Source organism: Pseudophryne corroboree, chromosome 6 (assembly GCF_028390025.1).
Source record: "Pseudophryne corroboree isolate aPseCor3 chromosome 6, aPseCor3.hap2, whole genome shotgun sequence".
NCBI classification, from domain to species: domain Eukaryota; kingdom Metazoa; phylum Chordata; class Amphibia; order Anura; family Myobatrachidae; genus Pseudophryne; species Pseudophryne corroboree.
Genome location: NC_086449.1, coordinates 90,986,271 through 91,012,583, shown reverse-complemented (window position 1 = coordinate 91,012,583; position 26,313 = coordinate 90,986,271). Strand labels below are relative to the sequence as shown.

The 26,313-nt window shown below is 47.6% G+C and overlaps 1 protein-coding gene and 2 non-coding genes across 3 annotated transcripts in view; all 3 read right to left on the bottom strand.

Moving 5' to 3' along the window:
- Nucleotides 1-26,313, bottom strand: part of DNMT1 (DNA methyltransferase 1) — a 91,510-nt gene that overhangs the window by 52,284 nt on the left and 12,913 nt on the right. Inside the window, exons 4-8 of the mRNA XM_063931480.1 lie at nt 17,457-17,655; nt 16,966-17,056; nt 8,097-8,184; nt 7,549-7,610; nt 7,378-7,426 (exon numbers count right to left, since the gene is read on the bottom strand). Coding sequence (XP_063787550.1) covers nt 7,378-7,426; nt 7,549-7,610; nt 8,097-8,184; nt 16,966-17,056; nt 17,457-17,655 — 489 coding nt within the window. The remainder of the gene's footprint in view (nt 1-7,377; nt 7,427-7,548; nt 7,611-8,096; nt 8,185-16,965; nt 17,057-17,456; nt 17,656-26,313) is intronic.
- LOC134936911 (5S ribosomal RNA) lies at nt 1,604-1,722 on the bottom strand. The gene has a single exon (XR_010180562.1). It is a non-coding gene; the product is annotated as a 5S ribosomal RNA (ribosomal RNA).
- Nucleotides 21,975-22,093, bottom strand: LOC134938719 (U5 spliceosomal RNA). The gene has a single exon (XR_010181220.1). It is a non-coding gene; the product is annotated as a U5 spliceosomal RNA (small nuclear RNA).

Below are 26,313 nucleotides of genomic sequence, written 5' to 3'. Positions count from 1 at the left end.
CCTGGGACCCTGCAGGTGTAATGGGTGTATAGGATGACATAAAATCAGACTGGACTGAGGATGTTGAACCTCTGCTTCAGCCTTTTTACCCTGAGAACCCCTGGCGACGAAGATATCACCCGTGTGGAGTCAAAAACCTGAAAGGGCACGAAACAATCTAAAGGGAAGACCAGTAAAGGTCTGTCTTGGAGCTGGGGCAGTAGTAGGAGAAATCAAAGTGGACCTACCTCCATTGGTTCAAGAAATCCTGCAGAAAGTTCCTTCCCCAGAACCATCTGCCCCGTAGGATTTCATGTTTACTTGTCACTGTCGCAGCCCCAGAGGTCGTCGGGTTAAGACAGCCCAAGCGAAGATGCAGGGTCCGAGTCTGTAGACATGGAGACCTCCAAGGAACATAAAGCAGAATCGTGATTCTGACCTGTATCAAAGTATCAATTGATCCTGATGCGAAGCATCCTGTAACCTAGAGGACAATTGTTCCCCAACCTACCTGCTCCGGATACGGTAGAACCATGCTGCCGCATATGTCGATGGATCCCTGAGCAAGGTTGCCTCAGGAAAACGGCGGCTTGATGGACCGGCGATACACCGAGGTGTATACCCTAGAGAGGTTCTGATACCATCTCCTGCCATCTGCGGGGAAAAGATAGGAAAACAAACCCTGTTTGATACCTGATATTGTGTATTCGGGTGTCTGTCGGCCGCCTACCGGAGCCTGCCCAGCTCATCCGAAACTGAACCAGTCGCTGTCATTTTCGTCAATGGCGTGGAACCCTGATGGACTTGACGTGTCCTCCTCCTTTACCTGCAGTATCAGATGAACTGCTGTATTATGTACCTGTATATTCTGAGACACTGGTTCAGATCCACAGAAAACAGACATCAGTAATGCATGGAATGTTAGCAAAGTTTCTTTTTGGAAAGGTGTGTTTGGTCCCGCTGTGATTTGATCCTGTGACCTTGGAAACCAAAGTCCAAGGGCTTACCTGATGAGCTATTGTCTGGTTAATAGTGACATTACCTGCATCATTGATCAAACAGGGGTGTGCAGGTGCGTGGAGGGCGAAGCAGATGGCTCCGCCGCATACTTCACACCTAAGAGGGAATTCTTCGACTATCCCAGGAGAGACAAACGAAAGGAGAAAAGGTGGGTTAAATAAACAGAGCCCTACGTAAGGTCTGCACTATAATGTGTAGTGACCGATACGATTAAAATAAACTTTCTGGAGCAGCGGAGACCTGAACCAGCAACGCTGCGCTGTGGGACAGGAGTCTTAGCCCTAGGCTATAGGAGTTCTCCTTAAAGTTTTGTTTGGATTCAAACCCCTGTTCAGATACCCGCTACTAGCGTACTGAGCCGCAGCGCTATTTGTCTGATGCCTTACACGCATTCCACAATTACAAATAGCATTAGTAACTAGTGACAACAAGGAATAATAAAGGGAAGGCAACACCCCGCCCTGTATTTAGTGTACCGCTAATTAAGGTGCACCAGATGTTTCTCTGAGGTTCCGCTGGCTTTTCAAAATGGTGACCAGCCTGTGAGAAAGATGGGGGAAAATGTTATGTGCAAGATGTTGTTATTAGAAAACATTGCGGAAGTAGCCTACAGCACCTGGTATTCCCAGGCGGTCTCCCATCCAAGTACTAACCGGGCCTGACCCTGCTTAGTTTCCGAGATCAGACGAGATCGGGCGTGTTCAGGGTGGTGTGGCCGTAGGCTTTTATCCCCTATATCTGGTATTTTATGGATTTATCTATATACATACCTACACGCACTTAAATATATATATCTATATATATACATGCACAAACATAACTATATATGTATATATACACACACACCGTAGGTAAATAAATACTGCACAGTAGATCCTTTTAATTATTATTGAGCTGAGTCCCAGCTACTGTAATAGAGCAGGTTCCCTGATTTGCAAGTAGGAAAATGCTGGGTAGAGGACTCTACTGCAGGAGGAATGTATCTATATTTCAGCAGCCTGAAGTATCGAAAAGTTACAAATCCCAGAGCTGTTGCCTAGCGACGGGGAGACCTGGGAGCCCGCTGAGTAAAGCGGGTTAACTGTTAATATACCTGGGACTTTATTTGTATTTGTCTCTGTTTAGTGCTGAGCCACTCTGACTATATCACATTCTCCTCAGCACCATGTGCATTAAACTCACATAAATGCCTATTACACTATAACAGTGGCCGGGGAGCGGAGAATGCTGAGCCCGCTGTACAGAGCAGGAGTTAGCTCCGCCCCCCGGCTATGGCGCCTTATTGCAAAACTAAGCGGGAAGCGAGCTGTACCCTCCGCTGGGCCTGCGAGTCACCGCCGGGGAGCGCTGAGCGCTGAGCCCGCTATACAGCGCTAGTAGAGCCCTGTATCTGCTAGCCGCCGCCGGGGAGTGTTGCGCTGAACAGAGCGCGAGTCGCCGCCTGGGAGCAGGGAGCGCTGAGCTCGCTCTACAGAGCGGGACTTAGCTCCGCCCCCTCCGTACAAGGCGCCAAATTTAAACATTGCTTTGCGCTCGAGCGGGATCCCTGTGCCGGCTCTGTGAGTCGCGCTGAGTGGGTGCGGGGGGTGCGGGGAGCTGGGGGAGCAGAGGGTTATCAGAATGACACACACCCGTTTTTCAGTCAGGGTTGTATAAACACATACTCAGCCTCCCCCAATCATCCTGTCTGTTTCTCCATGAGGAGGACAGGTAAGGATACAATAAAGTACATTACAGCCCCAGAGAGCCCTTCTGGAGTGGGTTGTACAACAATAAACAGATTGCTCTAAAAACATACATAGCCACCACAAATAAAGTATACTTCACTCACCACTGTGTTCTTGGTGGATCGGCCCCGACACACGCCGCACGCAGCGGCGTCCAGCCGGAATCTTCTGTGGTGGGGTGGTCCCGACACAAGCCGCACGCAGCGGTGTCCGACCATTTTTGATACTCACCGCTGCCATGCTGCCGGAATCTTCTGCTGGATGGAGTGGCCGCGACACGCGCCGCACGCAGCGGTGTCCGCCAACTCAGGAGAGCTCAGTGTCTCCCTCAGCCGGGGCCCATCCCTAGCCGCACGCAGCTGCGATGGGACCCCGCCGGCAGCTCCCACGGTGCAGACTGGCAGTGGCAGAGCTGCCAGTCTGTGAGTGTGTGTAAGAAAAATAAAATAATAAAGAAAAAAGAAGAAAATTCTTCAGCTAAACCCAAGTGAACCAGCTACCTCGGGCACTTAACTAAGACTGGCTTGGAGGGGAGATAGTAGGGGAGGAGCTAGCCACAGTGTGAGAATTTTTAAAGTGCCAGCTACCAATACCACCTACTATCTCCCCATTGTAACTACACTCCAGTGGCCCCTAGTGGATGAAGGAGAAATAAAAAACCTAAGCTAAACTTTTCTAAGCAGCTCTTTAGGAGAGCCACCTAGATTGCACCCTTCTCGGCCGGGCACAAAAATCTAACTGGCTTGGAGGAGGGTCATAGGGGGAGGAGCCAGTGCACACCACCTGATCGGAAAGCTTTACTTTTGTGCCCTGTCTCCTGCGGAGCCGCTATTCCCCATGGTCCTTTCAGGAACCCCAGCATCCACTAGGACGATAGAGAAACACATATACCGACTGGAACACCCACGGTGACACTAGGGCGTCCACAGCTACTGCCAGAGGGTCTCTTGACCTGGCGCAATACCTTTGTAGCTTTTTGTTGAGACGGGATGCCATCATGTCTATTTGGGGTAGACCCCACCAACTTGCAATGTGCGCAAAGACTTCCTGATGAAGTCCCCACTCTCCCGGATGCAGATCGTGTCTGCTGAGGAAGTCTGCTTCCCAGTTGTCCACTCCAGGAATGAACACTGCTGACAGAGCACTTACATGATTCTCTGCCCAGCTAAGAATTCTGGTGGCTTCCGCCATTGCCACTCTGCTCCTTGTGCCGCCTTGGCAGTTTACATGAGCTACTGCGGTGATGTTATCCGACTGGATCAGAACTGGTCGATTGCGAAGTAAGATCTCCGCTTGACGTAGGGCGTTGTATATGGCCCTTAGTTCCAGGATGTTGATGTGAAGACAAGTCTCTTGACCAAAGTCCTTGGAAATTTCTTCCCTGTGTGACTGCTCCTCAACCTCGGAGGCTCGTGTCCGTGGTCACCAGGATCCAGTCCTGAATGCCGAACCTGCGGCCTTCCAGGAGGTGAGCACTGTGCAGCCACCACAGGAGAGATCCTGGCTCTGGGAGACAGGGTGATCCTTTGATGCATTTGTAAATGAGACACGGACCATTTGTCCAGTAGGTCCCATTGAAAAGTCCTCGCATGGAACCTGCCGAAGGGGGATGGCCTCGTACGATGCCACCATCTTTCCCAGGACACGGGTGCAGTGAAGCACTGAAACCTTTTTTGGCTTTAATTAGGTTCCTGACCAGAGCTATGAGCTCCTGAGCCTTTTCCATCAGAAGAAAACCCTTTTTCTGTTCTGTGTCCAGAATCAGGCCCAAAAAGGTCAGACGCATTGTAGGAGCCAGCTGGGACTTCAGAATATTGAGAATCCAGCCGTGCTGTTGCAATGTCCTCACTGACCGTGACACGCTGTCCAGTAACCTCTTGAGATCTCGCCTTTATGAGAAGATCGTCCAAGTATGGGATAATGGTGACACCATAATTTCCGCCATTACCTTGGTGAAAATTCTCGGGGCCGTGGAAAGCCCAAACGACAACGTCTGAAATTGGTAATGACAGTCCTGTACCGCAAATCTCAGGAACGCCTGGTGAGGAAGAAAAATCGGAACATGAAGGTAAGCATCCTTTATGTCCAGGGAAACCATCCAATCCCCTCCCCCCCCCCTCCCTCCAGGCTGGCGATGACCGCTCTGAGAGATTCCATCTTGAACTTGAACTTTTTCAAGTACAGGTTCAGGGATTTCAGATTCAAAATGGGTCTGACCGAACCGTCCGGTTTCGGAACCACAAACAGGGTTGAGTAATACACTTTTCCTTGCTGGAGAAGAGGAACCTTGACCATCACCTGCTGCAGGTACAATTTTTGAATTGCAGTTAACACTAACTCCCTTTCTGACGGAGAAGCTGGCAGAGCAGATTTGAAGATTTGAAAAACCAGCAAGGAGGCATCTCTTCGAATTCCAGCCTGTATCCCTGAGAAACTATTGCCCAGGGATCCACCTGTGAGTGAACCCAGACTTGGCTGAAAAGTCGAAGACGTGCCCCCACTTGAGCCGACTACCCCAGGGAAGCCCCAGCGTCATGCGGTGGATTTTGCAGACGTAGGGGAGGACTTCTGCTCCTGGGAACTAGCCGTGTGCAGCTTTTTTCCCCTTGCCTCTACATCTGGCAAGAAATTACGATCCCTTTACCTTCTTGCTTTTATTTGAACGAAAGGACAGCATTTGATAATGAGGTGCCTTCTTTGTATGTTGCGGGGGAACATATGTCAAGCAGGGGAGAGTCCGGGGAGCTTCCTCTCAGCGGTGCTGTGGAGAGAAAATGGTGCTGTGAGTGCTGAGGGAGAAGCCCCGCCCCCTCGGCAGCGGGCTTCTGTCCCGCTCAAACTTAATAAAATATGGCGGGGGCTCTTATATACATGTACAGTGCCCACCTGTACGTAGTCATTTGCCATAGGAGAGGTATTCTATTGCTGCCCAGGGCGCCCCCCCTGCACCCTGCACCCTTACAGTGACAGGAGTGTGTGAGGTGTATGGGAGCAATGACGCACAGCTGCAGTGCTGTGAGTTACTTCAGTGAAGCACCATAAGGCTTCTGCCGCCTCAGTAGTCTTCTTTCTTCCGGCTCTGTGAGGAGAACGGCAGCGCGGCTCTGGGATGAACGCCCAGGACGAACCCGTGTTCCACTCCCTCTGGAGCTAATGGTGTCCAGTAGCCGAGAAGCAGAGCCTATCATTTAAGTAGGTCTGCTCCTCTCTCCTCAGTCCCTCGATGCAGGGAGTCTGTTGCCAGCAGAGCTCCCTGAAAATAGAAAACCTAACAAAATGCTTTCTTAGCAGGAAACTCAGGAGAGCTCCCTGCAGTGCACCCATCTTCCTCTGGGCACAGTCTAAAACTGAGGTCTGGAGGAGGGGCATAGAGGGAGGAGCCAGTACACACCCAGAGTCTAAAGTATTTCTTAAAGTGCCCATGTCTCCTGCGGGGCCCGTCTATTCCCCATGGTCCTTACGGAGTCCCAGCATCCTCTAGGACGTTAGAGAAATAAAAAATAAACCTGTCTGCGGTTTCTGAGAGTCAAATAATTCAAACACCTCAGGTTCCTTAACCTCTTCTTCCTGGAAGAGGACCTGTTTCACCGCTTCATTAAGACTCAAAACCCTTCTTAACCTCAGCATCCTCTTCCCAAGGACTGACCTCCATGACCTTGAATAACGACTCTCCCTCCTCCTAGTCTACAATGAGACCCTCCTCAGACTCTTCCCGTAGGAGGGAGAGTGGTCTCTTTACGCAGTCTTTTCCCTTTGTGCAGGCGGTATAATTCTAATTAGAAATTCCTCCATAGTTTTGGAAAACCCTGCTGCCCATTCTAAATGTTGCTTGCGGGATTTCCACCGTCTCATTAGAAATATCAGCTAGGGCACTCTCCCATGATGCCAACGGACCACTGCTTCCAGGCTGAGCATCCATTACTAAACATGTGTTGCACACCCTGGAGCTGTCAACATTCATGCTCTTTTGCCACATTGAGAATACATAACATGTTTTTGTGGTCTTGACCGGTGCTTCCGATATGTTGAAGCCCACTCAGCAGTACTTTCACCCCTTTTGAGTGGGGTGAAAGGAAGAGAAAGGCTGTAAGGATATAGGGAGCTAAGAGGACTCGCACAGCTGGAATTAGTTAAAAAAATAAAGTCACTCTGCTGCCCGGCACCTAAACACTTTACCCTTTCATGAATTACTCACTCTGCACTTCGCCTGCCGTCTTTGATCTCCTGATAGATGCAGATCCTTTCAAACAGGATCTTGGTCTCTTCTGTATCTAGGAACTTTTGCCCCCCTCTCTCATAGGTTGGCTCAGTCCTGACATATTAAAAAATATTTCATCTGCTGCACCCCCCAGCACAATTTTTCTAACTGAGGGATTAGGGGGCATGAAGGGGAGGAGCCAGTTGTGCATAAAAAAATTTTTATATTAGAATTGTGCCACCTCTGGTCTGCATACTTCACACCACAGCTGTCTGAAGTGTCCGTGTCCCCTAGTGCAGTGGTTCTCAACCTCGGTCCTCAAGTACCCCCAACAGTTCAACTGCTAGGTGACCTGGAAAACATGAACTGTTGTGGGTACTTGAAGACAGAGGTTGAGAAACACTGCCCTGGTGGATGAAAGAAAACAGAATATTGTACTGTGACGTTTCTTACTTTAGGTGTCTGTGCAGACTGCACCTTTGGAGTTTCCTCTTTGACAGGTCTGAAATAAATAGAAACCACACAGTAAGATGGGAATCCATGATTACTATACAATGTGCAGAAAGGTAATATACTTCCAGCAATGGAGAGCTGAAAAGCACAGTTATAGCAAGTCACTCTTACTCATCTTCCTGGACAGTTTCAACTTTTAGCTTCTTCTCTACTTGCTCCTTCTCTTCTTGCTCCTGAAGAGAAGGCAAAATAGTTTTAAGGTAAGATATCTAGAGTACCCCATAATATGGCTCAGTTTAAAACTGCAAACGCTCCCTTTTAGAGGACCAACAGAGGGCTAATTACAAAGAAAAGCAGTTAGTACCATAACGTTAATTGGAACGGCAATAAACATGGCAGCGATATTGAGTAGAGTCCAGTTTCCCTAATCCCAGACCAAGAGAAATAGCTTTAAGGTCTAAAGCAGGGGTGGGGAACCTTTAGCCCTCTAGCTGTTGAACTACACATACTAGCATGCCCCGCTAGTTTTGCCATGCTAAAAAAAAAAAAAAAAATTTGTTGCAAGGCATGGTAGGGTATGTAGTTTAACAGCTGGAGGGCCACAGGTTACCCACCCCTGGTCTAAAGTATGGAGATCCCACTTACTAGTATAGAATGGGCTAGAAGTTTGTATGCAATATGAAGCATGGTACAGAGAAACCCAGCTGTACCCCACACACCTTATCTTCTGTTTGCTCTTCCTCTTTGGACACTTCTTTCTCTGCTTTTACATCACCATTCACATCATTAGATTTACGCTTGCTGGGCCTGTGGAGAGATGCAAGTATTTAACAAGGTTGCTAAAACAATCATACTGCAAGTCTATATCCCAGTGCTCCCTTTGTATGAAATAAATCTCTTTAAAGCAATAATAAGAATTTACTTACCGATAATTCTATTTCTCGGAGTCCGTAGTGGATGCTGGGGTTCCTGAAAGGACCATGGGGAATAGCGGCTCCGCAGGAGACAGGGCACAAAAAGTTAAGCTTTAGGATCAGGTGGTGTGCACTGGCTCCTCCCCCTATGACCCTCCTCCAAGCCTCAGTTAGGTACTGTGCCCGGACGAGCGTACACAATAAGGAAGGATTTATGAATCCCGGGTAAGACTCATACCAGCCACACCAATCACACTGTACAACCTGTGATCTGAACCCAGTTAACAGTATGATAACAGCGGAGCCTCTGAAAAGATGGCTCACAACAATAATAACCCGATTTTTGTAACTATGTACAAGTAATGCAGATAATCCGCACTTGGGATGGGCGCCCAGCATCCACTACGGACTCCGAGAAATAGAATTATCGGTAAGTAAATTCTTATTTTCTCTATCGTCCTAGTGGATGCTGGGGTTCCTGAAAGGACCATGGGGATTATACCAAAGCTCCCAAACGGGCGGGAGAGTGCGGATGACTCTGCAGCACCGAATGAGAGAACTCCAGGTCCTCCTTAGCCAGGGTATCAAATTTGTAGGATTTTACAAACGTGTTTGCCCCTGACTAAATAGCCGCTCGGCAAAGTTGTAAAGCCGAGACCCCTCGGGCAGCCGCCCAAGATGAGCCCACCTTCCTTGTGGAATGGGCATTTACATATTTTGGCTGTGGCAGGCCTGCCACAGAATGTGCAAGCTGAATTGTATTACACATCCAACTAGCAAAAGTCTGCTTAAAAGCAAGAGCACCCAGTTTGTTGGGTGCATACAGGATAACAGCAAGTCAGTTTTCCTGACTCCAGCCGTCCTGGAACCTATATTTTCAGGGCCCTGACCACATCTAGCAACTTGGAGTCCTCCAAGTCCCTAGTAGGCGCAAGACACCACAATAAGCTGGTTCAGGTGAAACACTGACACCACCTTAGGGAGAGAACTGGGGACGAGTCCGCAGCTCTGCCCTGTCCGAATGGACAAACAGATATGGGGGTATATGCAATTGTGGTCGAATTCCCGAAATTGTCGAATTTCGGGTCATTTTCGACCAAAAAAAAAAATTCCCCTATGCAATCCAGTGCTTTCCGACCAAAAAACGGACTTTCAAAATTCGATTTTGAAATTCGAATTTTTGCAAATTCGACTTTTCTGCAATGATACAAGTGCTGCAATTCGACCAAAGCATATTCAATTCCAGTTTTGAAATTCGACAGCAGTGCTTTTAGACAGCAAATTCGTCATTTTCAATCCGCCACACTTTGGAGGGTGAAAACAAATTAAAAAATTTTAAACATGTTTTTTTTGGTGTTTTTTTTTTTTGGGAATAGCAGATCTATTTATATTAGAAGGGATTAGGTACTTTTTTTTTTTTGGGAGGCACAAATATTATTTATATATTTTTTAAAATATTATTTTTTTTATTTTTTTATGCTGGAAGGGTAAAATCATGAAAAAAAATGGCGTGGGGTCCCCCCTCCAAAGCATAACCAGCCTCGGGCTCATTGAGCTGGTCCTGGTTCTAAAAATGCGGGGAAAAAATTGACAGGGGATCCCCCGTATTTTTAAAACCAGCACCGGGCTCTGCGCCTGATGCTGGTGCCAAAAATATGGGGGACAAAGAGTAGGGGTCCCCCGTATTTTTAACACCAGCATCGGGCTCCACTAGCTGGACAGATAATGCCACAGCCAGGGGTCACTTTTATGCCGTGCCCTGCGGCCGTGGCATCAAATATCCAACTAGTCACCCCTGGCCGGGGTACCCTGGGGGAGTGGGGACCCCTTCAATCAAGGGGTCCCCCCCCCCCCAGCCACCCAAGGGCCAGGGGTGAAGCCCGAGGCTGTCCCCCCCCCCATCCAATGGGCTGCGGATGGGGGGGCTGATAGCCTTTGTGATAATAAAAAGATATTGTTTTTTCCAATAGTACTACAAGTCCCAGCAAGCCTCCCCCGCAAGCTGGTACTTGGAGAACCACAAGTACCAGCATGCGGGAGAAAAACGGGCCCGCTGGTACCTGTAGTACTACTGGGAAAAAAATACCCAAATAAAAACAGGACACCGTCGACAGTAAAACTTTATTTCATACGTCGACACACATACTTACCTATGTTCACACGCCGACATCGGTCCTCTTCTCCATGTAGAATCCACGGATACCTGTAAAGAAAAGTTCAAAATACTCACCTCAACCATGGTCCAGAGATAAATCCACGGACTTGGCAAAATAAGAAAACGCAAATACCCGCACCAAAAACGGACTGAAAGGGGTCCCATGCTGACACATGGGACACCTTTCCACGAATGAGACCTGTCAGTGACAGCTGTCACTGACAGGTCTCTAAGCCAATCAGGAAGCGCAACTTCGTTGCGCTCACCTGATTGGCTGAGCGCTGTCTGCACTGTGACAGCGCATCGCACAGCTCCCTCCATTATATTCAATGGTGGGAACTTAGCGGCTAGCGGTGAGGTCACCCGCCGGTCAGCAGCTGACCGGCGGGTGACCCCACCGCTACCCGCAAAGTTCCCACCATTGAAAGTAATGGAGCGGCTTTGCGATGCGCTGTCACAGTACAGACAGCGGACAGCCAATCAGGTGAGCGCCACGGAAGTAGCGCTTCCTGATTGGCTGAAGGGACGTCAGTGACAGGAGTCACGTGATGTCCCGGCATTCGGGAGAAAGGGGTCTGATGTGAAAACATTGGACCCCTTTCTAGTCCGGTATGGATCGGTGTTCGGTTTGTTTTTTTGCCAAGAACGTGGATTTACCTCTGGACGTGGATGTACCTCTGGACGCTGGAAGGTGAGTATAATTTTTTCACAGGTACCCTCGGATCGTCGGCGACCGTGGCAGTCGGCGTGTCAACATAGGTAAGTATGTGTGTCGGCAGTATGTAATAAAGTTGTACAAGTCACGGTGTCTGTGTCCTGTTTTTATTTGGGTATTTTTTTCCAGTAGTACTACAGGTACCAGCGGGCCCATTTTTCTCCCGCATGCTGGTACTTGTGGTTCTCCAAGTACCAGCTTGCGGGGGAGGCTTGCTGGGACTTGTAGTACTAATGGAAAAAACAATATCTTTTTATTATCACAAAGGCTATCAGCCCCCCCATCCGCAGCCCATTGGATGGGGGGGGGACAGCCTCGGGCTTCACCCCTGGCCCTTGGGTGGCTGGGGGGGGGGGACCCCTTGATTGAAGGGGTCCCCACTCCCCCAGGGTACCCCGGCCAGGGGTGACTAGTTGGATATTTGATGCCACGGCCGCAGGGCACGGCATAAAAGTGACCCCCGGCTGTGGCATTATCTGTCCAGCTAGTGGAGCCCGATGCTGGTGTTAAAAATACGGGGGACCCCTACTCTTTTTGTCCCCCGTATTTTTGGCACCAGCATCAGGCGCAGAGCCCGGTGCTGGTTTTAAAAATACGGGGGATCCCTGGCCAATTTTTCCCCTGCATTTTTAGAACCAGGACCAGCTCAAAGAGCCCGAGGCTGGTTATGCTTTGGAGGGGGGACCCCACGCCATTTTTTTTTTCAGGTTTTTCACGTTTTTTTCCCGTTTTTTAAAATCGCGGCAAAATCCTCCAAATCGGCCGATTTTCGCCCGCGATTCTGGCGAATCCGTTTTTCATTGAATATGGTGAATCCCGGCAGGCACCTGCCGGGATTCACCTGGCGAATTTGGTCGAATTAAAAAACGGCGATAATTGCCGCGAATTCGACCGCAATTGCATATACCCCATGGGCTTTTTTGAGAAAAAAACCACCAATTTGACACTCGCCTGGTCCAGGCCAGGTCCAAGAGCATGTTCACTTTTCATGTGAGATGGTTCAAATCCACAGATTTGACTGGTTTTAAACCAATGTGTTTTGAGGAATCCCAGAACTACGTTGAGATCCCACAGTGCCACTGGAGGCACAAAAGGGGGTTGTATATGCAATACTCCCTTGACAAACTTCTGGACTTCAGGAACTGAAGCCAATTCTTTCTGGAAGAAAAATCGACAGGGCCGAAATTTGAACCTTAATGGACCCCAATTTGAGGCCCATAGACACTCCTGTTTGCAAGAAATGCAGGAATCGACAGAGTTGAAATTTCTTCGTGGGGCCTTCCTGGCCTCACACCACGCAACATATTTTCGCCACATGTGGTGATAATGTTGTGCGGTCACCTCCTTTCTGGCTTTGACCAGGGTAGGAATGACCTCTTCCTGAATGCCTTTTCCCTTAGGATCCGGCGTTCCACCGCCATGCCGTCAAACGCAGCTGCGGTAAGTCTTGGAACAGACATGGTACTTGCTGAAACAAGTCCCTTCTTAGCGGCAGAGGCCATAAGTCCTCTGTGAGCATCTCTTGAAGTTCCGGGTACCAAGTCCTTCTTGGCCAATCCGGAGCCATGAGTATAGTTCTTACTCCTCTACGTCTTATAATTCTCAGTACCTTAGGTATGAAAAGCAGAGGATGGAACACATACACCGACTGGTACACCCACGGTGTTACCAGAACGTCCACAGCTATTGCCTGAGGGTCTCTTAACCTGGTGCAATACCTGTCCCGTTTTTTGTTCAGACGGGACGCCATCATGTCCACCTTTGGTAATTCCCAACGGTTTACAATTATGTGGAAAACTTCCCCATGAAGTTCCCACTCTGCCGGGTGGAGGTCGTGCCTACTGAGGAAGTCTGCTTCCCAGTTTCCATTCCCGGAATGAAACACTGCTGACAGTGCTATCACATGATTTTCCGCCCAGCGAAAAGTCCTTGCAGTTTTTGCCACTGCCCTCCTGCTTCTTGTGCCGCCCTGTCTATTTACGTGGGCGACTGCCGTGATGTTTTATCCCACTGGATCAATACCGGCTGACCTTGAAGCAGAGGTCTTGCTAAGCTTAGAGCATTATAAATTTACCCTTAGCTATATTTATGTGGAGAAAAATCTCCAGACTTGATCACACTCCCTGGAAATTTTTTCCTTGTGTGACTGCTCCCCAGCCTCTCGGGCTGGCCTCCGTGGTCACCAACATCCAAAACTGAATGCCGAATCTGCGGCCCTCTAGAAGATGAGCACTCTATAACCACCACAGGAGAGACACCCTTGTCCTTGGATATAGGGTTATCCGCTGATGCATCTGAAGATGCGATCCGGACCATTTGTCCAGCAGATCCCACTGAAAAGTTCTTGCATGAAATCTGCCGACTGGAATTGCTTCGAAGGAAGTCACCATTTTTTTTACCATGGCCCTTGTGCAATGATGCACTGATTTTAGGAGGTTCCTGACTAGCTCGGATAACTCCCTGGCTTTCTCTTCCGGGAGAAACACCTTTTTCTGGACTGTGTCCAGAATCATCCCTAAGCACAGGAGACTTGTTGTCGGGATCAGCTGCGATTTTGGAATATTTAGAATCCACCCCTGCTGTTGTAACAGTATCCGAGATAGTGCTACTCCGACCTCCAACTGTTCCCTGGACTTTGCCCTTATCAGGAGATCGTCCAAGTAAGGGATAATTAAGACGCCTTTTCTTCGAAGAAGAACCATCATTTCGGCCATTACCTTGGTAAAGACCCGGGGTGCCGTAGACAATCCAAACGGCAGCGTCTGAAACTGATAGTGACAGTTCTGTACCACGAACCAGAGGTACCCTTAGTGATGAGGGCAAATTTGGGACATGGACGTAAGCATCCCTGATGTCTCGGGACACCAGATAGTCCCCTTCTTCCCGGTTCGTTATCACTGCTCTGAGTGACTCCATCTTGATTTGAACCTTTGTAAGTGTTCAAATTTTTTTAGATTTAGAATAGGTCTCACCTAGCCTTCTGGCTTCAGTACCACAATATAGTGTGGAATAATACCCCCTTTTCTTGTTGTAGGAGGGGTAATTTAATCACCACCTGCTGGGAATACAGCTCGTGAATTTTTTCCCATACTGCCTCCTTGTCGGAGGGAGACCTTGGTAAAGCAGACTTCAGGAGCCTGCGCAGGGGAAACGTCTCGACATTCCAAACTGTACCCCTGGGATACTACTTGTAGGATCCAGGGGTCCTGTACGGTCTCAGCGTCATGCTGAGAGCTTGTCAGAAGCGGTGGAACGCTTCTGTTCCTGGGAATGGGCTGCCTGCTGCAGTCTTCTTCCCTTTCCTCTATCCCTGGGCAGATATGACTCTTATAGGGACGAAAGGACTGAAGCTGAAAAGACGGTGTCTTTTTCTGCAGAGATGTGACTTAGGGTAAAAACGGTGGATTTTCCAGCAGTTGCCGTGGCCACCAGGTCCGATGGACCGACCCCAAATAACTCCTCTTCCTTTATACGGCAATACACCTTTGTGCCGTTTGGAATCTGCATCACCTGACCACTGTCGTGTCCATAAACATCTTCTGGCAGATATGGACATCGCACTTACTCTTGATGCCAGAGTGCAAATATCCCTCTGTGCATCTCGCATATATAGAAATACATCCTTTAAATGCTCTATAGTCAATAAAATACTGTCCGTCAAGGGTATCAATATTTTTAGTCAGGGAATCCGACCAAGCCACCCCAGCTCTGCACATCCAGGCTGAGGCGATCGCTGGTCGCAGTAGAACACCAGTATGTGTGTATATACTTTTTATGATATTTTTCCAGCCTCCTGTCAGCTGGCTCCTTGAGGACGGCCCTATCTATAGACGGTACCGCCACTTGTTCTGATAAGCGTGTGAGCGCCTTATCCACCCTAAGGGGTGTTTCCCAACGCGCCCTAACTTCTGGCGGGAAAAGGTATACCGCCCATATTTTCTATCGGGGGGAACCCACGCATCATCACACACTTCATTTAATTTATCTGATTCAGGAAAAACTACGGTAGTTTTTTCACATCCCACATAATACCCTCTTTTGTGGTACTTGTAGTATCAGAAATATGTAACACCTCCTTCATTGCCCTTAACGTGTGGCCCTAATAAGGAATACGTTTGTTTATTCACCGTCGACACTGGATTCAGTGTCCCTGTCTGTGTCTGTGTCGACCGACTAAAGTAAACGGGCGTTTTAAAACCCCTGACGGTGTTTTTGAGACGTCTGGACCGGTACTAATTGTTTGTCGGCCGTCTCATGTCGTCAACCGACCTTGGCGCGTGTTGACATTATCACGTAATTCCCTAAATAAGCCATCCATTCCGGTGTCGACTCCCTAGAGAGTGACATCACCATTACAGGCAATTGCTCCGCCTCCTCACCAACATCGTCCTCATACATGTCGACACACACGTACCGACACACAGCACACACACAGGGAATGCTCTGATAGAGGACAGGACCTACTAGCCCTTTGGAGAGACAGAGGGAGAGTTTGCCAGCACACACCAAAAACGCTATAATTATATAGGGACAACCTTATATAAGTGTTCTCCCTTATAGCATCTTTTTTATATATTTCTAACGCCAAATTAGTGCCCCCCCTCTCTGTTTTAACCCTGTTTCTGTAGTGCAGTGCAGGGGAGAGCCTGGGAGCCTTCCCTCCAGCCTTTCTGTGAAGGAAAATGGCGCTGTGTGCTGAGGAGATAGGCCACGCCCCTTTTTCGGCGGCCTCGTCTCCCGCTCTTAACGGATTCTGGCAGGGGTTAAATATCTCCATATAGCCCCCGGAGGCTATATGCGAGGTATTTTTAGCCAAAAAAGGTTTTCATTTGCCTCCCAGGGCGCCCCCCTCCCAGCGCCCTGCACCCTCAGTGACTGCCGTGTGAAGTGTGCTGAGAGGAAAATGGCGCACAGCTGCAGTGCTGTGCGCTACCTTAAGAAGACTGAGGAGTCTTCTGCCGCCGATTCTGGACCTCTTCTCGTTTCAGCATCTGCAAGGGGGCCGGCGGCGAGGCTCCGGTGACCATCCAGGCTGTACCTGTGATCGTCCCTCTGGAGCTAATGTCCAGTAGCCAAGAAGCCAATCCATCCTGCACGCAGGTGAGTTCACTTCTTCTCCCCTAAGTCCCTCGTTGCAGTGATCCTGTTGCCAGCAGGACTCACTGTAAAATAAAAAACCTAAGCTAAACTTTTCTAAGCAGCTCTTTAGGAGAGCCACCTAGATTGCACCCTTCTCGGCCGGGCACAAAAATCTAACTGAGGCTTGGAGGAGGGTCATAGGGGGAGGAGCCAGTGCACACCACCTTATCCTAAAGCTTTACTTTTTGTGCCCTGTCTCCTGCGTAGCCGCTATTCCCCATGGTCCTTTCAGGAACCCCAGCATCCACTAGGACGATAGAGAAATTAACTTTTCTCCAGGTTCTGAGTTATATCCTTATCTCAAATTACCAATGAGTGTTTGCTTCATACATCTTCTCCAAGAATTTAGAGCACGTCAAACAGGTTAGAAAACATACAAGTTCCAAGAAAAATGAGGACCACACACTTGCCCTCCTAAGACAGCTCTTTAGTCCTTTCTACCCAAAGGACTATAAGTCTAGCACAATACTAACTAACCAGTTTAGCAAGTCTAAGTATTTACTAGCTGAGGTTCCATAAGACTCTAGACCAGGCTACTGCATGGTAGGCACAAATTCTACTGTTCAAGAAACAGTCTACACTAGGAGTAGTTCACATGGGAGCCAAAAGTCCAGACTGGAACATGAAGTGACCACCAAAGCAGGAAGCAGATAGTCTATACTGACCCTTTAGAGAACATGGACAGGATGGTTGGCTGTTTGCTTGCACCTAGCTGTTTGCTTGCACCTCTTGCCGGTCGTGCACGGGTAGAAGACTCTACAGAATGAGAAAGCAGCGTTACACTGATAAGCAGGCCAGGACTACACCTGTGACTCTTCAGCTAGATAAACCATTAACACTTTATTAAAGATTCAGAAAAACTAAGGGTGAGATTTACTAAGCAGTGAGGATAGTGGAGAAGCGAGACAGTGGAGAATCTGCCCCCAGCAACCAGTCAGCTTGCTCTGTATAATTTTATAGTGTGCAAATTGTTACTTAAATGTTGAATGGAGAAGTTGCCTGTGGCAACCATTCTTCACTGCTTAGTACATTTCCCTTCTACCCCCAATCAACAGTATTACAGTAACTGAAGGAACAAAGAAACCATTTAAGCAGGGGGGGGGGGGGGGGGGGAAAGATTGTAAGCCACCAAGATCATCAATTGCTGGCAAATTACTTTTCTCTCCGTTTGTCTTGCTCTTTCTGCCCTTGCGGCCTTTCAGCCCAGGTGTTGTAGCCTCCTCCATTTCGACATCCTCCTCGTCACTGCCACAGGTGCCATTTGGGGAGCAGCCATTGGGTTCCCCGTTGAGAGTGCCATTTTCAAGGCCAAGCTCTCTCCTTAAGAAAGCTTTCACCTTTGTAAGATAACCTTCCTGGGAACAGAAGACACGAGATGTGCGAGGCAAGCGTCAGGACCATGCATTACAGATTATGTATTGCTTATGCACTACCATTGTGGACCCTGCCATAGTATATAAAGCAGGACTAAGGCCTCAGCATTGCTTTTCCTGATGTGCATAATGTATCCAGTTGGCATTATAGCAATTTGGTCAAGTTGGAGACTAGGGCTCAAGCTACAAGACAATCTCAGGCACGTGTAGATCAAAATAAGAATTTACTTACCGATAATTCTATTTCTCGGAGTCCGTAGTGGATGCTGGGGTTCCTGAAAGGACCATGGGGAATAGCGGCTCCGCAGGAGACAGGGCACAAAAGCAAAGCTTTCCGATCAGGTGGTGTGCCCTGGCTCCTCCCCCTATGACCCTCCAAGCCAGTTAGGTACTGTGCCCGGACGAGCGTACACAATAAGGGAGGAATTTTGAATCCCGGGTAAGACTCATACCAGCCACACCAATCACACCGTACAACTTGTGATCTAAACCCAGTTAACAGTATGATAACAGCGGAGCCTCTGAAAAGATGGCTCACAACAATAATAACCCGATTTTTGTAACTATGTACAAGTATTGCAGATAATCCGCACTTGGGATGGGCGCCCAGCATCCACTACGGACTCCGAGAAATAGAATTATCGGTAAGTAAATTCTTATTTTCTCTATCGTCCTAGTGGATGCTGGGGTTCCTGAAAGGACCATGGGGATTATACCAAAGCTCCCAAACGGGCGGGAGAGTGCGGATGACTCTGCAGCACCGAATGAGAGAACTCCAGGTCCTCCTTAGCCAGGGTATCAAATTTGTAGGATTTTACAAACGTGTTTTCCCCTGACTAAATAACCGCTCGGCAAAGTTGTAAAGCCGAGACCCCTCGGGCAGCCGCCCAAGATGAGCCCACCTTCCTTGTGGAATGGGCATTTACATATTTTGGCTGTGGCAGGCCTGCCACAGAATGTGCAAGCTGAATTGTATTACACATCCAACTAGCAATAGTCTGCTTAAAAGCAAGAGCACCCAGTTTGTTGGGTGCATACAGGATAACAGCAAGTCAGTTTTCCTGACTCCAGCCGTCCTGGAACCTATATTTTCAGGGCCCTGACAACATCTAGCAACTTGGAGTCGTCCAAGTCCCTAGTAGGTGCAAGGCACCACAATAAGCTGGTTCAGGTGAAACACTGATACCACCTTAGGGAGAGAACTGGGGACGAGTCCGCAGCTCTGCCCTGTCCGAATGGACAAACAAATATGGGCTTTTTTGAGAAAAAAAACCACCAATTTGACACTCGCCTGGTCCAGGCCAGGGCCAAGAACATGGTCACTTTTCATGTGAGATGCTTCAAATCCACAGATTTGACTGGTTTTAAACCAATGTGATTTGAAGAATCCCAGAACTACGTGGAGATCCCACAGTGCCACTGGAGGCACAAAAGAGGGTTGTATATGCAATACTCCCTTGACAAAGTTCTGGACTTCAGGAACTGAAGCCAATTCTTTCTGGAAGAAAATCGACAGGGCCGAAATTTGAACCTTAATGGACCCCAATTTGAGGCCCATAGACACTCCTGTTTGCAGGAAATGCAGGAATCGACCGAGTTGAAATTTCTTTGTGGGGCCTTCCTGGCCTCACACCACGCAACATATTTTCGCCACATGTGGTGATAATGTTGTGCGGTCACCTCCTTTCTGGCTTTGACCAGGGTAGGAATGACCTCTTCCGGAATGCCTTTTTCCCTTAGGATCCGGCGTTCCACCGCCATGCCAACAAACGCAGCTGCGGTAAGTCTTGGAACAGACATGGTACTTGCTGAAGCAAGTCCCTTCTTAGCGGCAGAGGCCATAAGACCTCTGTAAACATCTCTTGAAGTTCCGGGTACCAAGTCCTTCTTGGCCAATCCGGAGCCATGAGTATAGTTCTTACTCCTCTACGTCTTATAATTCTCAGCACCTTAGGTATGAGAAGCAGAGGAGGGAACACATACACCGACTGGTACACCCACGGTGTTACCAGAACGTCCACAGCTATTGCCTGAGGGTCTCTTGACCTGGCGCAATACCTGTCCCGTTTTTTGTTCAGACGGGACGCCATCATGTCCACCTTTGGTATTTCCCAACGGTTTACAATCATGTGGAAAAATAGGATTTTGGTACTTACCAGGTAAATCCTTTTCTTTGAATCCATAGGGGGCACTGGAGTACTCTTGGGATATGGACGGGCGTAGCCGAACAAAGGCACTGAATATTCAAATTTAGGACTCTCCCCCCCCTCCATATCCCCAAGTACCTCAGTGTACTTTGCCAGTGTTTTTTACTGAGCGAACAGGATATAGAGAGGATTGACAATGGAGAATCCCTATAACATAACAGACAACCACAAAGTTGACCTGTAACCTTATTGTCAACTAAACAGTTGACACCTTAACCGATAGAACTTTATAATTTGAGCCAATCGGTGAAAATGTGTTACCATAAGCTCCTTTGAGCTTAATACCATCCAAGGTAAATTTGTTCACTAAGCTCCCTTGAGCTTAAAACAACCCAGGTAAAACTGCTCTGGGTGGGCGTCCAGTGCCCCCTATGGATTCAAAGAAAAGGATTTACCTGGTAAGTACCAAAATCCTATTTTCTTTATCATCCACTAGGGGTCACTGGAGTACTCTTGGGACGTACCAAAGCTTCCCTCGTGGGCGGGCGAGCTGTTTGATACTTGTAACAGTAGGCAGGCCAAAGCTAAATGCTGATGGCGCCACCATTAATAACGTATAAACGTGCACAAACGTGGTGCACTGAAGGCTATGTAGCCGCGTCGTAGACGCTCCACGACCCGTTGGGTCTGACATTCCCACAGAACCTGTGGGATGAACTATTACTGACGTAGGCGATTGTAACTTAGCCTTAAAGTAAGTCTGACTTGTAGTCATTATTATCCAACTGGATAATGTCTGCTGAGAAACTGGCTAACCCCAGTTTGCAGTATCATATAGAACAAACAACGTATTCATATCACGTACTGTAGACGTTCGGTACATATATAAACGCGTAACGCGTGTACCACATTCAGAATTCAAGAATGTGCTGTCCACACAGGAACCACTATTGGGATATTGATGTGAAGAATATGAAAGCGGATTTCGTCCGAAGATCTGCTTTGTCATGAGAAACTCAAATACGGTGGCTTGGAATACCAGGCACCCAAATCTGAAAACAAACCCCTTGTCGAAGTACTATTGCCGAAGCCAAGGCTAGAAGAAAAATGTTTTCCAAAGTGAGAAACTTAATCCCCATTTTTTGAAAGGGTTCCAAAATATGAAAACTTAATTCCCTTTTGTTGAAAAGGTTCCAAAAGGTGAAAACTGTCATAAATCTGAACCCCAACCTCAAATCGCCTGGCGCTGTAGGTGGGATAAATAGAGTCTGAACTTTGGTGACACCTTGTAGAAAGATGTTTACAGACGCAAATAGAGGCAAACGCTTTGAAAATAAGTTTACCACACAGATACCTGCACTCTTAGTGCAGACGAACGCAGTTTTCCATCCCATTCCGTTTAACAGAATACGGTTACTTGAAGTATGATGTTGGAAACTTCCGAGGTTTACAACCTATGTAAGCACACGAAATTTTTTAATAATGAGCTGCCTTAAGCGGCTTACTATTTCGTAACATGGTTGGTATAACCGATACAGTAACGCTCTATTTTTTTAAGAGGGCGGTCTGAACCCTCACCCTGTCAACCGCAGCTGCGGTACATAGATAATAGGTACATAGGTAACTATGGGTAAAAGAACGTTTCCTGATGTAACAGGTTGGACGTATTATGAGCGGGCCCAGATCGTGTGCAAGTATTCCTTGTAAATTCGAGAACCAACTTCTCTGAAACCCATGAGATCCCACCAGTATGACTGTGACGAACTGTCTTCTGATCCGTTTTGGCAACGAAGAGAGAAGCGGAAAATGGTGTAGCTAGACACACGATGCTGAATGACCCCATGAATGTGATGTACACATACTGAACTTTTGTAATTGTGGCGAGATGTCATCATGTATACTTGAGGGTAACCTCCTTGTGTGGACTCACATATGAAACACCTTTGGATTTAATGTCCAGTTTTCAAGATCCAAACCCTGACGGGTGAGATCGTGTGTCTAACAGATGTCCACTCACGGATTGATGTCTTGACATTTTTACATAATGGCGTTCTGAGCCATTGAAGATTTGAGTTACCTGCCGCATTGTCATGCGGCTTCTTGGTTCTCACTGTTGTTGAGTATGCAACTGCCGTTGCTTTGTTTGACTGCTTAAGGCCAGCGTGAGCCAGGCCTGAAAAACAAAATTACATGAAACTCACGGTTGTTTCTCTCCACAGAAATCTTTAGTAACAAGCGAAAGATTTATTCGTTCTGAAGAGAAACCAGAGTCTATCCCTGGTCCGACTGAAAGCGAATCATTTATTGCATTTGTAACATGCACAGAGTTCTAGGACATTTATCTATTGCATTGTAAAATGCACAGAGTTCTAGTACATTTATCGACAGCAATCTGTCGTGTTTTAGAACCTTTGCGTTGAATTTAACTACAAATCCTGACTCTCTGTGACTGTACAAATCCTAACTCTCTGTGACTGTCGTCCAGAGTATACGCACCCTTGTCCCTTTGTGGGAAACGCGAGTGAAGGGTGGCGAACTAATTGAAAACACATCTTTATTCTTAATAAGTGAATACAGCAATGTACCGCTAGTGTGCGCGTACTTTTGTTGTTGCTGGTGTAGTAGGTAAAAGTATTTGATTTACCGTATTTATATCTTACTTCGGAATTGATATCGTTTAAACAGACTTAGATGTGATCGTTTTCGAACTTAATCTGCTACCGCATTAGTAGCGCAAGATAGAGGAACTTTGTTGATAAATAGTTCTTATGTGAGATGAGCTATCATTGCAACATCACTTTGGTAAATACCGGAAGCGATAAGCAACGGTAGAAACGAAATGGGTAATGGTTGTGGCGATTTGCAAACGCTAGAACCTGTGATGAAGAAACCGGACTGGTAAATAGGCATTGTGAAAATCAAATGCAATTATACAATTTTGTGGTTCCAATAAGCCAAACTAACTGCAGAAAATCCATTTTCTAACTGTAGTAAATGACTTGCTGATTGATATTGCAACAGAGCTGTTTGATTTTGCTCAAACAGAGGGAAATAAGTAACTTGACTCTGTTGGTGTACTATTGCCTGGTTTATAACCCAGCAAAGATTAAATGACAACCTGCCAAACCGTTTGACAGAAGCAGTTTTGTACTCCAAGCTGTAAATAGCTGAGACATATATGAGTTTAAGTCATGAAACCTCGCAAATGTAACATGAAAAGACGCACTTCCACAATTGTAAAAGAGGACATCAAACCACTGGTTTGTTGACTGTAACGTCCTGTCGTTACAAGGCGTGACTGTTTCTTATACAGGAATAAAACGCCGTTACAAGTATACTGTATGCGCTAATGTCAGAATATCCTAAAAGGGATAAAATGCCGTTACAAGTATATCAAACTTAGGAGCAAACAAGCTCTGGCCTTGTCGCGCTTAACTAACGACCATGAAAATAACCGGCGTTAGCAGAAGCTTTACAGATATACTCTGCAGCTTGTTTAACCGTGATCGACCTGGTTTCATACATAGAATCTAGTGACCCAAATGTATCTGGGGTTTTTATCATGTTTGACAGAAACGCATATACCAATGGCGGATCGCGTAATTTTGGAAACGATTATGTATGGTTGTCCAAAACCCCGCACTATCTGAGTGCTGGACTAATGTACCCTTCTCACTGGTAGTTATCGGTGTGAGATTTGACATAGAATCGTGCATTAAATATAAGACCAGTGAAATAAACACTCTGGTACCCAAAGGTAAATTGTCCCTTTGGAAAGATTGTCTTTTGTTAGCGCTGGCGGAGTTATTCCGAGACTCCGATTACCGCTGTTTTAATTTGGATTGCCAATGTTAACATTTTTAGTCTGCACTAGAGCCTTATTCGCTATGTAGACAGACATCTTAATAGGCAACAGACAGACACTTGCACGACTTAATAAATAAGAATTTACTTACCGATAATTCTATTTCTCGGAGTCCGTAGTGGATGCTGGGGTTCCTGAAAGGACCATGGGGAATAGCGGCTCCGCAGGAGACAGGGCACAAAAAAGTAAAGCTTTACTAGGTCAGGTGGTGTGCACTGGCTCCTCCCCCTATGACCCTCCTCCAGACTCCAGTTAGGTACTGTGCCCGGACGAGCATACACAATAAGGGAGGCATTTTGAATCCCGGGTAAGACTCATACCAGCCACACCAATCACACCGTACAACTTGTGATCTAAACCCAGTTAACAGTATGACAACAGAAAGGGCCTCTTAAAGATGGCTCCTTAACAATAACCCGAATTAGTTAACAATAACTATGTACAAGTATTGCAGATAATCCGCACTTGGGATGGGCGCCCAGCATCCACTACGGACTCCGAGAAATAGAATTATCGGTAAGTAAATTCTTATTTTCTCTATCGTCCTAAGTGGATGCTGGGGTTCCTGAAAGGACCATGGGGATTATACCAAAGCTCCCAAACGGGCGGGAGAGTGCGGATGACTCTGCAGCACCGAATGAGAGAACTCCAGGTCCTCCTTTGCCAGGGTATCAAATTTGTAAAATTTTACAAACGTGTTCTCCCCCGACCACGTAGCTGCTCGGCAGAGTTGTAATGCCGAGACCCCTCGGGCAGCCGCCCAAGATGAGCCCACCTTCCTTGTGGAGTGGGCTTTTACAGTTTTAGGCTGTGGCAGGCCTGCCACAGAATGTGCAAGTTGAATTGTGTTACAAATCCAACGAGCAATCGACTGCTTAGAAGCAGGTGCGCCCAACTTGTTGGGTGCATACAATATAAACAGCGAGTCAGATTTTCTGACTCCAGCCGTCCTTGCAATGTATATTTTTAAGGCTCTGACAACGTCCAACAACTTGGAGTCCTCCAAGTCGCTAGTGGCCGCAGGCACAACAATAGGTTGGTTCAGATGAAATGCTGATACCACTTTAGGGAGAAAATGCGGACGAGTCCGCAGTTCTGCCCTATCCGAATGGAAGATTAGATAAGGACTTTTATAAGATAAAGCCGCCAATTCAGATACTCTCCTGGCAGAGGCCAGGGCTAGTAACATAGTCACTTTCAATGTGAGATATTTCAAATCCACCTTTTTCAATGGTTCAAACCAATGGGATTTGAGGAAATCTAAAACTACATTTAGATCCCACGGTGCCACCGGAGGCACCACAGGAGGCTGTATATGCAGTACTCCCTTGACAAAAGTCTGGACCTCAGGGACAGAGGCCAATTCTTTTTGGAAGAATATTGACAGGGCCGAAATTTGAACCTTAATGGATCCCAATTTGAGACCCATAGATAATCCTGATTGCAGGAAATGTAGGAAACGACCCAGTTGGAATTCCTCCGTCGGAACCCTCCGATCCTCGCACCACGCTACATATTTTCGCCAAATGCGGTGATAATGTTTCACGGTGACTTCCTTCCGTGCCTTAATCAAGGTAGGAATGACTTCTTCTGGAATGCCTTTCCCTTTTAGGATCTGGCGTTCAACCGCCATGCCGTCAAACGCAGCCGCGGTAAGTCTTGAAAAAGACAGGGACCCTGCTGTAGCAGGTCCCTTCTCAGAGGTAGAGGCCACGGTTCGTCCGTGAGCATCTCTTGAAGTTCCGGATACCAAGTCCTTCTCGGCCAATCCGGAACCACTAGTATTGTTCTTACTCTTCTTTGCCGTATGATCTTCAATACCTTTGGTATGAGCGGCAGAGGAGGAAACACATACACTGACTGGTACACCCAAGGAGTTACCAGTGCGTCCACAGCTATTGCCTGTGGATCTCTTGACCTGGCGCAATATTTGTCCAGTTTCTTGTTGAGGCGAGACGCCATCATGTCTACAATTGGTCTTTCCCAACGGTCTATTAACATGTTGAAGACTTCTGGATGTAGACCCCACTCTCCCGGATGAAGATCGTGTCTGCTGAGGAAGTCTGCTTCCCAGTTGTCCACGCCCGGGATGAACACTGCTGACAGTGCTATCACGTGATTCTCCGCCTAGCGAAGAATCTTGGCAGCTTCTGCCATTGCACTCCTGCTTCTTGTGCCGCCCTGCCTGTTTACATGGGCGACCGCCGTGATGTTGTCCGACTGAATCAACACCGGCTTTCCTTGCAGGAGAAGTTCCGCCTGGCTTAGAGCATTGTAGATTGCTCTTAGTTCCAGAATGTTTATGTGAAGAGACTTTTCCAGACTCGTCCATACTCCCTGGAAGTTTCTTCCTTGTGTGACTGCTCCCCAGCCTCTCAGGCTGGCGTCCGTGGTCACCAGGATCCAATCCTGAATGCCGAATCTGCGGCCTTCTAATAGGTGAGCCTTCTGCAACCACCACAGAAGTGACACCCTTGTCTTTGGTGACAGGGTTATTCGCAGGTGCATCTGCAGATGCGACCCTGACCATTTGTCCAACAGATCCCTTTGGAATATTCTTGCATGGAATCTGCCGAATGGAATTGCTTCGTAAGAAGCCACCATTTTTCCCAGGACTCTTGTGCATTG